General features: G+C 34.8%; 1 protein-coding gene across 3 annotated transcripts in view; it reads right to left on the minus strand.

Annotated features, from left to right (window-relative positions):
* Window positions 1-14,988, minus strand: part of SENP6 (SUMO specific peptidase 6) — a 70,897-nt gene that overhangs the window by 12,377 nt on the left and 43,532 nt on the right. For all 3 annotated transcript variants that reach the window (XM_069011297.1, XM_069011299.1, XM_069011300.1), the window contains 10 exons: window positions 14,014-14,416; window positions 12,648-12,880; window positions 10,029-10,199; window positions 9,110-9,152; window positions 7,244-7,423; window positions 5,168-5,394; window positions 4,485-4,591; window positions 4,282-4,398; window positions 3,294-3,416; window positions 2,976-3,068 (listed from right to left, as the gene is read on the minus strand). In XM_069011297.1, the coding sequence (XP_068867398.1) occupies window positions 2,976-3,068; window positions 3,294-3,416; window positions 4,282-4,398; window positions 4,485-4,591; window positions 5,168-5,394; window positions 7,244-7,423; window positions 9,110-9,152; window positions 10,029-10,199; window positions 12,648-12,880; window positions 14,014-14,416 (1,697 nt within the window). The remainder of the gene's footprint in view (window positions 1-2,975; window positions 3,069-3,293; window positions 3,417-4,281; window positions 4,399-4,484; window positions 4,592-5,167; window positions 5,395-7,243; window positions 7,424-9,109; window positions 9,153-10,028; window positions 10,200-12,647; window positions 12,881-14,013; window positions 14,417-14,988) is intronic.

The following is a 14,988-nucleotide window of genomic DNA, read 5'->3' on the forward strand; positions in this document are numbered from 1 at the left end:
CATTCAAAGATAAACTATACTAGCTGTTCACTTTTCTAACCAGGTTTTACTCAAGCCTTCACAGGCTTCTGTAGAAGTACGATTTCTCCATGCAAATAGTCACCAAGAAATTAATATCATGCAGTTAGTTGAAAACAGGTGCTGTCTTAAATATTTATTTCAATTTGCTCACACTTCATACAATTTTTTCTTTCTCTGAATTGAAGCTTATTTATTTTTTTAACATTTTCTTCATTAATGCGTGAATTAGAGATTGTAAAGTTCATGTTTTATGGCTGTTTGAAGTTTTCTAGTAGTTCAGCACTAGCAACACAAGCAGTCATATCTAATGGTATGGCTGAATTGCCCATACTCTTCCAGTTTTGAGATCTTCCAATTGTATTTAACACTCTACAGAAATCTTGTCAACAGTGAGCTAAAGGAGGAGAAAAAAAGAGTGCTTGTAATGCCATCACAATGTCTCTGTTGTCTTCCTCACCCTTCACAGAACTGACATTCTAACTTTTCCAAATCAAAACCAGCTATATCCCCCAACACAAAGTGTAAGTTTTCCAACAGTTTCCTCCTATTTCCTTGCTTCTTTAGGCTTCACTGACTTGCCACTCAATCAGAACTAGAGCAGCAGCAAATTCAGGGACTGAGGCATTACAAGTGGATTTTGATTGTCTAATTTATAAATTTTCTGACGGATCTTTGATTGTCTTCAGGAAATAACAAAACAGAAGCTAGCTATGTATTATACAGCTGAAGTCACATTTCAGTGTGTTCTAGGAAACAAAAGAAAAAGCAGTAGCTAAAAATGCATGTCTAACTGACATACTAAAAAAATAATTAGATGGTTATGAAGCCTAAACTCCATCAAAACTTAATGGCAGTTGAAGTAAGTGGCCGTTGAAAGCAGCATGTGAGGTACGGCTTATCTTGAATGATTCACCACACCTAGTAAACGAACATATTAAGTACTGCCCAACCCTGGAATCTGTGTGTACTCTATTAACAGAGACTTTATGTACCAATTACGTCAACAGACCAGCAAATTAACCTGGATGTAAAAAGAGAATGGCTTGTAACTTTGAACAGAACAACCTGGTTTCATTGGAGACTTGAACAAGAAGGACTGTACAGCCAAAGGACACTGATGCAGTCATGGTTAAATCAAGATACACTGTTCTAAGTTGCTTCTGCCCTAGAGTCAACCTCCCGACCTCCAGTTACTGCAGTTTGACAGCTGGTTAGATGATGAGTCTACATTCCCTATACTAGTGGTTATGAGATATTCTGGAAAAACTTGTTGGAAATAGACACCAAAACCCAGCAACTCCCCATCAAACCACCACTTTCTCATCTCCCTGGCTACTTGTTTATTTTTCTGCTCTGCAATATTCTTACTGTACCTACCAGGAAACCACTGTTGCAAATGAATGTCCTATCACCACTTAACAAGCTTCAGCTTACGGTGAAGGGACAGTTCCAAAAAGTGTGAACAGGATTATATCCAGATGACAGATGCACACCATGAGTACACTTTTCATGCTCTAATCGTGACTGGACGAGTCCCTGAGACCAAGCTACTCTAACCCAAAATCACCAACTCGCACATGGTGTGAGCATTATGCCTTCAGTACAAACTGTTATGTTCTACTTGCTGAGATAAACATTGCTGTAATTCTTTATCAGTAAATGAACAAGACAATGAAAACTACTGTGTGTTAAGTTACTAGCAACATAAATAATTCTTATAAAACCACAGAACTATTCATTTTCAGGTGACTTTTAAGTCACACTCATTTCTCCTCTGCATAACCCATGTGGATATGTGAATGACATGTGAGAGGATGATGGGAAGTGAACCATATAAAAAATGCAAAGGCAACTTAAAATTTAAATGACGAACACTTCAAAGTTTTGGTATTTGAAGTTTCATGGGAGAGGGATGGCAAGGATGAAGTCTGCGGTGGACAGGGACCTGCAGTGGACCTTACACCTGAGTCACTTAAATCCCCTAGATCTGGATGTCTTGCGAGAGGTCATGGTATGTCAAAAACGGAAGTTAGTGCTTATGAACTCTTTTTTTTGGGAAAATACAACTTTATTAAAAGGACAGATCTATGTATGGCCAGTTATCTTGTAACTGCCTCTATTCAGCTAGCCTCAGAATTCAGCTGGAGAGAAGGCAGGAAAACAAGAAGATTCAGAAATTTTCCTCCCACTGCACAGTGGCACAGTACCTAGATAAATCATTTTTTATTAAAAAAATCTCTTTTTTAATTTTTGAAATATCAGCGAGGTATGCCTATGAGACATCAGTTAGAAACTTCATGTCTATCTGTCCTTACTTTATTATGTTTTTATTGCATACGTTTAAAATACAGTACTTCAACTTTCGTAAATATTCTGGCTTAAGAACTGTTTAGATTATTTCTATGAAATATAGAAATGTGTTTGTGACAACTTGCTCTGATCTTAAGAAAAGCAAGCATCATCAAAGTCCTTAGCAACCATTAGAATGCTAATGGTCTGCTTCCTGACCCTTAACAAGTATCAGGGCAAAAGGATATAAAGAAAAAGAATAAAGTTCTCAAGGCAGTAGTGATTTTCAATTAAGTTTTCTTTCAATACCAGTTTCTTGTAACTAAAGATGATTCCCACCTATGCGATCTCATTAGAAAGGACTAGAAAAGGTAAATCCAAAAGTTATCAATGTCAAAAGCTTAGAAGAAAGAACACCAGAGATTGAGGTAAAACCTAGGAAAAGTACTCAGAAAAGTTAATTTTTGCTTAGTCTTTAAATTGTCTGATAATTCTTATACTACAACATTTAAAGGTCTTACATAACTATTTAATTTTTATCACCTGGAAAAAGATGTTTAGTCTCTTCATTTTTAACTTCAATTCACATTGTAATGGAACTTTCAATTTCAGAATTACGAAATTTAAGCCTTCACCAAATGTGATAAAAAAGTAAGTTCACTTACGCTTCATTAAGGGGAACAAAAATGAAATCTTTCTCAAAAATATCAACATGCCGTGTCCACGTTTTCACTCGCCCGTGCCGCTTCTGTTGTATTCTGCAAGAAGAAACCAACATAAAATTTGTGGTGTGGCTTATTTTATTTGAGGGAGCACTTTCCAGATATTTTCACCTTGACAGCTTGTTAAGATTTTCAAGGCATATTCTATGTTTCCTACAGGTCTAGATGTTTCCTAGAGTTCTGTTGATATTTCTCTCTGTAAGGCACCTGTTCTTAGTCTTCACCTAGATCTATGTTAAACTGACTTATCAACAGACTTACGAAAGGTTTGAAGTTTCATGAATATTTCTTCTTTCTCTTTGATTAAGGCGTTTATAGAAGAATGAACTGAACACATGTATTCTATCAGCATCTTCTTTTTTCAGCTTTTCAAGTACCAAATACCTAATTAGTTTAAAAAAAGGGAAAGAAAAATTAATGGAGGTTTTAACTCAAAGTACTCAGCACCAGAGTAAAAATGACAGCCAACAGTTGCTCCCCATCAAATTGTAGCAGCTTCTCACAGAATAGCTACTTGGAGGTGACTATCTACAGGAACTAATTAATGCAAAATTTGTGTAAATATTTCAAGGTATTATTTCTCTGCTCAATCAACAAGCTGTTCTGCTGCTGTATTTATTTATATTTCATGGCGGGAAAACAAGTTTTCAAAGAGTTTGTTACATAAAGACCTATCTAGGACACCAGTGTTTTGTATTTGAGCCACCAGATCGCCAAACAGTCCCAAGAGTGACACATTCATTTTCTTTTTACTTCTAAAATACGTTAATAGACTGAAAAATATACATACGCACCTTATGTGTAGCATAAAACCAGCAGCATGTAGCAATTTAATACATTTCTAACATCTGTAGCATCAGTGACACCCCAAAATTAACTTACATATTACATTAATCAAAACAAATGAAATTCCAAGAAACACAAATACTCTGGAAAGAACAACTGAACTTAAAAAAAAGCTTTTTTTTCTTTCAGTTAAATTTGCTCTTGAGATGTTAAAAAGTTGCAAAGAACCTTTATCCTAGTCAGAACAATGTCACTGTCACGCAGGACAGGAGAAGAACCAAAACGTCCTGCAAGATTACAAAATAACCTTTAAAATTATAGCTATACATAATTTAGCATATAAATTATATACTCCATAGTTGGGAGACCAAGTGTTATCAACTGACCTATGAATTTTCAATGTCAGAACTTTTCAAGCTTCAAAGTAAAAGACGACTAAAAACTGATGTGAAATAAAACTTACTTTAAATAAAAATCAATAATAACATCATTTAAAAATTCTCCTTCATTTAGACAATGGAGGTCTTCGTTGGTCACAGAAATACCACCTTTAGCTGGAGAAGGTGGATAAACTATCAACCTGAGAAGAAAAATACATTCAATAAGAAGTATGAAATGCCAAAAAACCCTCAGAGAATTATTACAGGGCAAAGATAAGTATCTTACTTTTCTATAGGACCAATAAATACTGTATGTGGTTCGCCAATTTCTTCATCATCATCAAAAAATGGTAACTGTTTATTTCGCTGCTGCATTTTGGACTCAGAAGCAACCTTAAGAGAACAGAGTCAATATTAATTTGCATACTGTGCTCAATTTTATGAAAACGGTAATAAACTTTGTGAAATCCAGCAGTGTAATACCCATTTTTTTGAGGACTTCATGTTTGTGGATGAAGTCACCTATTATATTAAGGTCTTTGCTCATTTCTTGCAGATTCACAAAACTTTCTAATTCTTTAGAAAGTAGTGTGTTTAATGAAAGCATTAATTAAATGTAACTACAACAGTGCAACTTAATTTCTTGTTTGAAATATTATAATTTTACAAGTTGGAAAAAATTATTTTGTCTGGTTACAGTAAAGATTTCTCAACCCTTAATAATTTTTAAATAACAACATTACTTGTGGACCACTGTATAACCTTACAATCAAACTAAACATCCTAAAAAGTACTGTGAATGCACAGACCATTTCCCATAGTTTCATAATCCACCATGGACCAGTCCGGGAATTTTCATATAAAAGCCAGCTAAAGTTGATGGAATTTTTTTTGGCTAACACACTATCCTTAGTGTATTTGTAACCCACAAAATATAATGACTTTGTTCTAAAACAAAAACACAATTACATTTTTAATTTTGCTTTCTCTGTGAGATGGGCTTCCTTTGGAACTGTCCTCCAAGCACTTAGTAAATGCAACAAGCCTGGCATTGGCTTCTTCAAAGGAAATTTTCACAAAGAAGTCAGAAATATTATTTCTAATACCGATGTCCGTAATTATTTTTTCAAATATTGAATTTGCATGAGGATCAAGACCAGTTTCAAAAATCAAAATTATGTACTGTTCTTCCTGACCTGCAAAAAAAGCAGAGAAAAAATTATTCATTTAGGAATAAAATAAAATAAAGCATGCTGTAATTATAAACAGATTTCATGGAATTGTTGGCCAACATGAGTACACATTGCTGATATTGTATGTAAGAACTAATACAGACGTAAGCAGACAGACGGAAGGACTAACTGCCAAACCTTTCTTATCTGCGTTTGCAAAAAGAGTGCATTCAACTTCTACCTTAATCAAGAATGTTAAATATTACACCTGATAATTTTTTAAATGACACTAAAGCAAAGCTAAAACGTATTTTGAAATAACATCATCTTCGCTTACTGAGAGTAAGACTCTGTAACCAGTACTTTCTCTTTTTCTTACTGCAGTTTCTATTGTTTCACTACAATTCCAAAAATTATATATTCAGCATAATTTCCTCTCCGATCCTAGAAGCTGGAGAGAATGACTCGGATCAATCAGCTATTATATAAATATCATCCACTTAAATGATCTGAAAAATCAAAAAGCAGTAAACTGCACTGAGAGGAATTATTTTACACAGTCAGGAAAAGGAATAGGATTCAGGCTGCAAATCCCAGTCTTACGCTGCTGCCCAACACAGAGCTGCCAGGACCTGTTTTTCTGTAAGAGGAGTGTCAGACACAAGCATAACCATTTCCCTTTGGTCATTCTTAACCCAGCATGCTAACTCTTGTGAGAAATAATTCTTCAGCAGCATAATTCCCAATTCACTGCACACAGAATTTAGATGTCTAAGTGGGATTTGGGTGTTCTTATTTTGGGAGCTAGGCATCTACACACAATTACTTACACAGCTATGGATATAGGCTTAAATTAATTTAATTGCTTACAAAGCAAAGAGCAACTGTGTTATCACAAAACACTGCTAAGTATCAAATGCAATAAAGCAGTTGGATGTAAAACTCTCAGTGCCACAGCCTGAGGGAGAAGAGCTGGGCGGGGACACTGCTGAGAGCCATGCCAAGGGAGGGACTTCTCACACAGAAGTTTGTTCCTTTTTTGTGAACACCTGTGTCCACCTGGGGTCTAATTCCTGCTCCCAGAATTGTGGTCAGGACCCCTGCATGCTCTCCAATTACTTCTGTAATTATAAGACTCCTTACAGCTTCTTATAGGAGGTGGATAAGACTATTACACAGTATTACAGGAGCAGTCAATTCTGAGATTGTTGAAAGCATTCTTCCTCTGTTTGAATGCATTCATGTATGTACAAAACAATGTGTAAATATAAATAAGCACAAAATTTAACCTGAAGTAAAGCCTATTGAAGAGGAACAGGACTCAATGTTGCATTTGACAGGTGTGCATATTAAGATTCTAGGACCTTGAAAATTATTCAGTAATCAAATTTAATTTTAATATACATGAAGATAATCCACACATTCTCCAAGCAGGTATTTGTATATCTCACAACATCATTACAAGTATGCTGGGGGGGAAAAACCCAAGGCAACCTACACAACAGTTTCTACTAAACCTAAAGCCTGTCAGCAGAACAACACAGAAAGCAGAATTATTACAAAAGCTGCCATATAAATGTAAAGGCTCATATACAAAAGCTGAACAAACCAACTTGCTTTCATTCAGTACAAATATTAGTGAAAAATTTATACTAAATTCACTAAGTGTTTTAACTAGCATGTTTCTGGACAAAGAGAATGCCCAACTGTTCTGAACTGTATTCTTTCTCAGCCTGGGAAGAGAACAGTGTCTAAAAAACACTACATCATCCCCAGCCAATGATGACCCTTTTAGTCTTAATGCACACATTCACGACCCAAAACATGAAAATACAATTTAAAGTGAATAGTAGACTAAAATTGTTTTACTTACTGTCTCCTTTACATTCGTACCAGACATTATCTTTACTCATTTTCAGTTGATCTCTCAGACTACTGCAGGTTGAAGGTACTGTTTGTAGAAAAACTACTGGCAATTTTCGGACACTACACCATTCACATTTAGTAAGTTCTGAAGTTTTCAGGTTAATCTCTCTGATATCACTTTCTGATTCTATGAGAAAATAATGACATTATATTAAAATATAATAAAACCCTCTAAGTTTCCTTTACAATTTCCCCCTTGATTTTAACAAGAAATCAGTATGTGCTCACTAAATTTCTTAAAAGTTTTTAAAACTTTGAAATTAACACGTATGCAAGAAGTGATGGCTTTTTATATCCTAGAAGGCTAAATTCCAATGTCATCCGTCAAGAAAGGAATCAGAAACAAAATGTTTTCTGCCCACCAACTTTAAACTACTTTTTATTCTACATAAAAAACCCCATAATTTCCAGTCATTTAAATTTGCACTATTGCTGTGACACATTTTACAGTAAGTTCGTAAAATTTTCTTTGCACATTTATCTTTGACCAAGTTCCCATATGAAAAATAACTTTAAAAAGAAGAGTATAAACATGCAGAGAAATTATCTGATTGCCTGAGGACACAAAGCACTACTCCTAGCTTATTCCCCCCAAAAAATGTCCGTAACACGGTAAATTTTTAACATTCCATCTGATGCTGCCAATGCCAATGTTGAGTATTTTACAGGTTTTACTGAATTATAAAATTGGATATAGAGGTGGATATACATGCAAAACTAAAAAAAAAAAAACCAAGGGAAAAAAAAAGAAATAGTATAGTGCTAAGTGCTCCAACAGACACAGCATTTAATGAGTCACCATTTTTATGCTATTGAGGGATCAGGTGCCATGGACATAATTTCACCACACAGCTGTTTTAACTAAAACTTGATAGCCATTTTCTACAAATTATAGTAAGCTTTTCAGTGTTTTATTTTTAAAAATACATTCACAGCATGAAAGTTCGTAGTTTCTATGCATCTGTATTTTAGATGCAATACCAACTTAAATACTTGACTGGGCAAAGGCTACACTTCTTTTTACAGACTGTGAGACACCTTTCTGCATGTAATAATGACAAAACACAATAGTTCTCATTTACAAATCATGACAGCAAAATTCAACAGGACTGGATCTTAAGACTGCAACTTAAGATCACAAAAGGTAACAAAGCTTTCCAGGCCCAGAATAAAACCCTACAAAAGAAAAGAAAGGAAAGGAAACAGAGCAGGAGTTATAACTCACCAATTCCAAATTACATCACTATTTCTTTCAGTGACATGAAATATACAACTTTCAGGCCAGAGAAAAAATTACCAAGAGAGATCTAGACAGGAAAGGTCTAAGATACTAGTGTGGTTTTTACTGCCCACTTAACACAATTGAAATAAAAGAACTAATAAAGTGTTAAAAAGGTAACATTTTACAGGATGATTACTCTTGCTTTTTATGTTTGTTAATCACTTTCAAGAAGACCTTTACCAGTCATCACCACATTATCTACAGATCTTCAAATGAATGATTAGATCAAGCAGAGTCAGACCAGATGAAGTAGAAGAACAACCCAGCTGTATGAATTTTCTGCCAGTAGAAGGCAGAGATAATGCAAAAACATTTTGGATTTTATTCACCAGGCAGTTCAGGTCAAATTTGTACTCTCCATTTTTTTTTTTTTCCTCTTATCTGACTACAGGCACCCAGCATAATTTTTTGCATAAATGACAAAATGAGAATGAACATTCAGTTATGATTCACTTGTTAATACCTTTGACAGAGTTACTTCATTCAAAATAAATATATTGAGTGCTAACAAAAAAAGAAAAATGTACTCACCTTCCTGACTCTCTAAGCGTATTTTGATATAATCCAGGCAAAACTGAAAGACAACACAACTGTAAGATTTCACATCTTCTGCAAACTGAAACTGACTGAAAGCCTTTAAACTGTTAGCAAACACATTTCAATTGACATAGTATTTAAGTAATAAACATTTTAAAATTAATATTTAAAATGCAAGTTTTAAAAAAAACAAATGTACATTCTAGCACAACTCAAGGAGGCAAGCACATTCTTTATTACTCAGTCTCTTTCAGTCATACTGACTGTTTAAACTTTAGATCTCTCTGAAGTACTCCATTTTCAAAAACATTTACAATACCCTGAAAAATACACACATTCTATTTCTTCAAAAGAAAATGTCATCTCTCAGCATTTAGGCAAATCAAACAATAGTGTTATGTAGAGAAATGGAAAGAAAAAGTTACACCTCTCTGCTGTTTCTGAGGTTACCCCAGCATTAAGTATGCATTTTATGTGGCTGACTGCATACAACTAACATTCAAGGTCCCCTTGAAAACTTCCATGTAACTTATAAGGGTAACAACGACAAAAAAATTCTGTAGAAGTAAAATTATTCACCTCTAGGACAATGATTCTTCCTCCCACCTATCAATATCAATTTCCTTGTAGCTACTGTTTTCAATTTTCTTAACAAATGCATGCTAACCCATAACCTCTCCCCAACCATGCAAACAAGTTTTTCAAGAGTGCTGCAGCACAATATTAAGAACCAGAGCTAGACTGCATATGTTCAAAAGCAGTAGTAATCTGAGGTTCTTTGGAAATCACGGCCTCTGATGCTAAGAGACAAATTTACTGTTCTCCAGACAAAGGCAAAACATTGTGTTGTTCAAGTATGAAAATAACAATGCCCATCAAAACCTGAGAGCTGTGAAAGAACAAGTTTACTTACAATCACAGGTTCCACCACCATTCTGCGCAGCATTCCTATCCGTATACTTCGGCAGTTCAGGATGACACTTTCACAGGAATTTTGATAATTCAGAGGTGCAGCCTCAGTTACCATCTCTTGAGAAATAACTTTACGACGTTTTATTGGAGTGTTAGACACAATGTTCCCAAACTGAAAAGTAATTTTCAAGGTTTCAGAATGTCTCACTAAGGTTTATTGCTTAACCAAGCTTGTTAAAACTAATGACTACATTTTCAGCTACTTTTCTGTTGGTCAACAGGATTACTTACTAGAGCATCCATCTTAAACATACACAGAAGGTAGACAAAAGACTTCTTGTAGCACCTGAGGATGCTAATATTGCTACATTCAAGAAGAAAGTAAAAGGTAAGCTGACACTTGTAGACACTTTGTTGACATTTCCAAATCACAAATAAGGCTCCTAAATTGCCAAGACCAATTTATTTTTATCTTTTGCAAACACTATGCAGTCTCGCAAAACAAAGTTATTTTTAATATATTTTATTTAGATTAAAAAGCATTAATGCTGTAAAACCACCACAATACTGGTGGTTTAATTTTTTCTTTCAGTTTTTGTTAATCCAAGCTTTTGGTGACTAATTTTTGAAGTACATTGCATCACCACATTAGCAGAGTACAGTCTTCAAGAAACATAAATAAATAAGCCAAATCAAACTTCCCTAAGGCATCTCTACAGAACTACTAAGATGTTTTTATGATAGATTCCAGGGTCAGAATACTAAACACTGAAAGAAGGCCATGTGGTGTTTGGCCCCAGTTCAAGAAGTCTCTAGATACTGACTGAAGCTGTAATCTCAATGAGTATCCTGTTAACCAACAGAACAATCTTACAAAAAAAATCTACTAAAATGAAATAAAGCCTGCTGACAGCCCACAGATCAACACATTTATTTTCTGTATTGCTTCTATTGCTCAATTTTGTTAAAGGATTTTCTGTACACTAGTCTTTTCTTTGGTATTTACATTGTTTCATAAAGCTGTCCATGAATAAACATTCTTTTTGGTTACAAAATGCAATTAAATTCCCACAGAAGAACATTCTAAGGGATTCAGTATTTCTATTAAGACTAAATCTCGAAAATTGATATTTCAAAGTCCCAAATCACTAGTCTACCTTGGCAATAATTCAAAATATACTTTTGGATGCTTCCTTAATTTAATACACTGGAGAAGGTAGAGATTCTAAATCCCTGTAATTAAGATGTTTTCCTAGGCCTCTTGTTGAAAAGAGCTTTTCCTTTTTGCCTATTAGACTGGCTAAATATTATTGAAAGCTCAAAACGAATCACCGGAAAAACAATGAAACAGCAAACACTGAAGTGATGCTATATTCAAGTAGCCTCTTCATTAAAGAATTTATAAATATTTTGAGGGAAAAACAGCTGAATAAAGCTTTTTCTATAATATTTAACAAAACTGCTGTGATATCTCCAAATCTTGGTAGTTTCATTGAATCAATGCAAAATTTTTGTTACATTTCACAAAAAAATTTTTATTTCCCCCGTTTTCCAAAGTAAGCTCAGAACCTAAAATAATCTCAACATACAGTGTTATAACTGGTTTGTAAAGACTAGTGAACAGGAACATATGGATATACCAAAAAAAAAATCATTTGGGAGAGTTTCAGAAGTCAGACACCAGCGCCTTTACAATGCAATGCTTTCAGTTAATTCAGCACATACTGCCAGGATATCTTAATTCAAAACTATTTATAATCCAAGCTTTGAGCCTCGCAGCTTTATTGTAGGCAGGAGGTTCACAGCTTCTTATTGGTAGTGGTGACTATACAACATATTAAAAACATCCATAATTTCATCAACTACAAGCACTAGAATGCTGGCTTCTGAATCTCAACATAGCAAGAAGGTTTTGGCATCAGTACTTTAGTGTTCTAACCCATAAAGAATTGGAAATCTGATCAGATTCTCCTGTTGAATCAAACTCACAACAGTGAAACTGGACAAGTGACTCAAGAATGATTTTAATCAGCACTATTAATCCACTACAAATTGCCATGTGGAATTTATTCCTCTAAATGGCTCACTACTGAGATAGCTTTTAACAGAGTATGAGAAGTGTCCCCTTTAGCCACATTTAATTCTTACAGTAGTACTCAACTAAAAAACACAAGCACCACCACAAAAGCCCTAAAATAAGTGCTATTAATTGGGACAGTTGTCAAAGCATTTTAATTTTAAAGGGCCGTTACTGATGCCAGTGTCTCTTTTAATGTTTAACTTCATACAGTCTCAACAAGCAACAGCTGGTACTGACATTCTGCTGCAAACTAAAACCTTGAGCTTCATAGAGAATCCCTGTCCAGTCTCACAGAGTAAACATTCAACACAGAAGCATTTATGTTAACTGTAATTCAAATCATTATGAATGCTTGTAAAAATGTAATGAACACATTTCCTTATGTTTCCAGTTTTAAGTATGCAGAGATACTAACTGACGAGCTGCTGAATAAGAAAAACAATCAAATATAGTCAACTTCTGACAATGCAAAACAAGCCTTTACATAATTCCATTTATTATTTGATTCTGGTTTCTTTTAAACAAAGCATTAAATAGTACCTGATCTTTCATTCTTGCTTTTCTTGGTAGTGTGACTGCAATTTCTGTATCTGTTGTTATACTACCTATTCTCTGTTCTATTCCACAACTGTTCTCCTTTAATGCTGCTTCCACCTTTCCTGTAGAAGGAGCTGGGGAGGAGCGGGCTGAATCTGCAGGACGAGGTGAAATGCTTTCCATGCTCCTAGTGCTGCCACTATTCTCGTCCTCATCATCATCACTAGACAAAACAACTAAAAGAAAATATTACATTCTCAACCACTACATTTTTCTGTAACAGAAATTTCTTTTTTCATTCTTGGTTTTTCTTGGTAGTGTGATGGCAATTTCTGTATCTGTTGTTATACTACCTATTCTCTGTTCTATTCCACAACTGTTCTCCTTTAATGCTGCTTCCACCTTTCCTGAAGAAGGAGATAGGGAGGAGCGGGCTGAATCTGCAGGATGAGGTAAAATGCTTTCCATGTTCCTAGTGCTGCCACTATTCTCCTCATCATCATCATCACTAGACAAAACAACTAAACAGAAAATATTACATTCTCAACCACTACATTTTTCTGTAACAGAAATTTCTTTTCAAGGAATAACTTAAAAGTAACTTATGTAATTGTCCTGCAGGGCCAAAAAAATTTCACATGTATCATTATCTTATGCATTTACTAATGTTTATTTGGAATCTGGTTGCAAGCACTCTCTGCCTTGTTTTTGATTTCTCATAACTAACTACACAAAAAATGGGTATCATTAATCCACCTCTAGACAGAAGTGAACTTTTCTTGGTTCAGTCAAGACATGACAGTAAGTAATACAACCTAAAAACCAACAAGACAAATTATGACTGAAATCGTTCAAAGCAGTAGGATGTGATGTAACCAACTCAGCACAGAACCAGAAACATAATTTCCTTTACTGCAGCCTTCCTGCTTATTAAGTTTACACAGAAAAAGCACAGAAATTAACATTTTACAAATCATGAAATTTAAACAGGTGCATAGCTCAGAAGAAAAAAGGGGGGAAAACACAAAATAAAAATAAAATACTGTCTTTCCTCTTGGGAGAATAAATGATGGAATTCTGCTAAGAATACTTTTTTTCCCCAAAACCCAAATGTAAATATTTTTTCAAAAACAAACAAACAAAAGAAAAATAGTCACAAAATAATTTTTGTTTTCCCCAATGTTCATCCTTCTTGAAGAGAACCTCTGCATATGAAAAGGAAATATTAAAAGTTCTGTCCCTCTTCCTGAGAACACATACATGAAAAATTCCATGCAACATCAGTTATGTAAACCTGCACATACAGTTCCTTCACTATACAATATCCCAGGCTTCCAGCTAATGGCTGTATTCATAAAAAGGTACTTACTTGGATCATTTAGTTCAGATGGTCTTGTACTCCTCTGTCTTAAGCTTCCTGTAATTTTAGGATTTTTTGTCCCAGTTATAAGACCAACTTTTCCATTCTGTCGTAACATAGAATGTCCTACAACCTCATTACTCAGTAGAATATCCGCCGGACCTTTTCCAACAGCAGAACTATAAAACTTCTTTGTGCTGAACCCTGTACCTGAAGATTTTTGCCCTGCTGAATTCTGATGTATTGAAGAACGCGATAAAGGTCCCACAGATTCACCTAACGTCACAGTTTGTCGGGAGACTCTTTGCAAATCCTTTAGAGAAGCACTTTCACAATGTCGGCATTTGGTCTGATTTTCATTTGCCCTCCCACAATTTGGGCAATCAGTAGAATAATCAATCTGTTCCAAAAGCTAAAGAAGAAACAAACACACAATCAGTAATTGTTCTGTTCAGAATGAATCATACTATCACTTAGGCTGGAAAAGACCTTTAATATCATCAAGTCCAATCATTAATGTAGAACTGTCAAGTCATCACTAAATCATATCTTCAGACACCACATCTACATGTCTTTTAAATATCTCCAGGGACGGTGACTCAACCACACCCCTGGGCATCCTCTTCCAATACTTGAGAACCCTTTAGCTGAAGAAATTTTTTGTAATATCCAGTGGAGATTGACAACACTACATTAGCAATTACAGTAAGCAGAGAAAGCAAACATTAAAACACAGACTGATTTTTTAATTTCATTTAAGAAAATGAAAAATGTTTTAAAAGGAACAAACGTCATTTGTGGCAATTTTTTAAAGCGGTTAATGTTGGACAATTCAGATTTTCCTTCTTGCCTTTTCTTCCATAATTGAAACCTTGCACACTGTTCAAATACATATATCCATCAGCAAGACGGTCCAGTTACACCATTTCTGTAAAAACAGTTTCACTGGACAGAAATAAAGTAACCTAAAGATCCACAGAGCAT

This window comes from Aphelocoma coerulescens, chromosome 3, assembly GCF_041296385.1.
Source record: "Aphelocoma coerulescens isolate FSJ_1873_10779 chromosome 3, UR_Acoe_1.0, whole genome shotgun sequence".
Classification (NCBI taxonomy): Eukaryota; Metazoa; Chordata; class Aves; order Passeriformes; family Corvidae; genus Aphelocoma; species Aphelocoma coerulescens.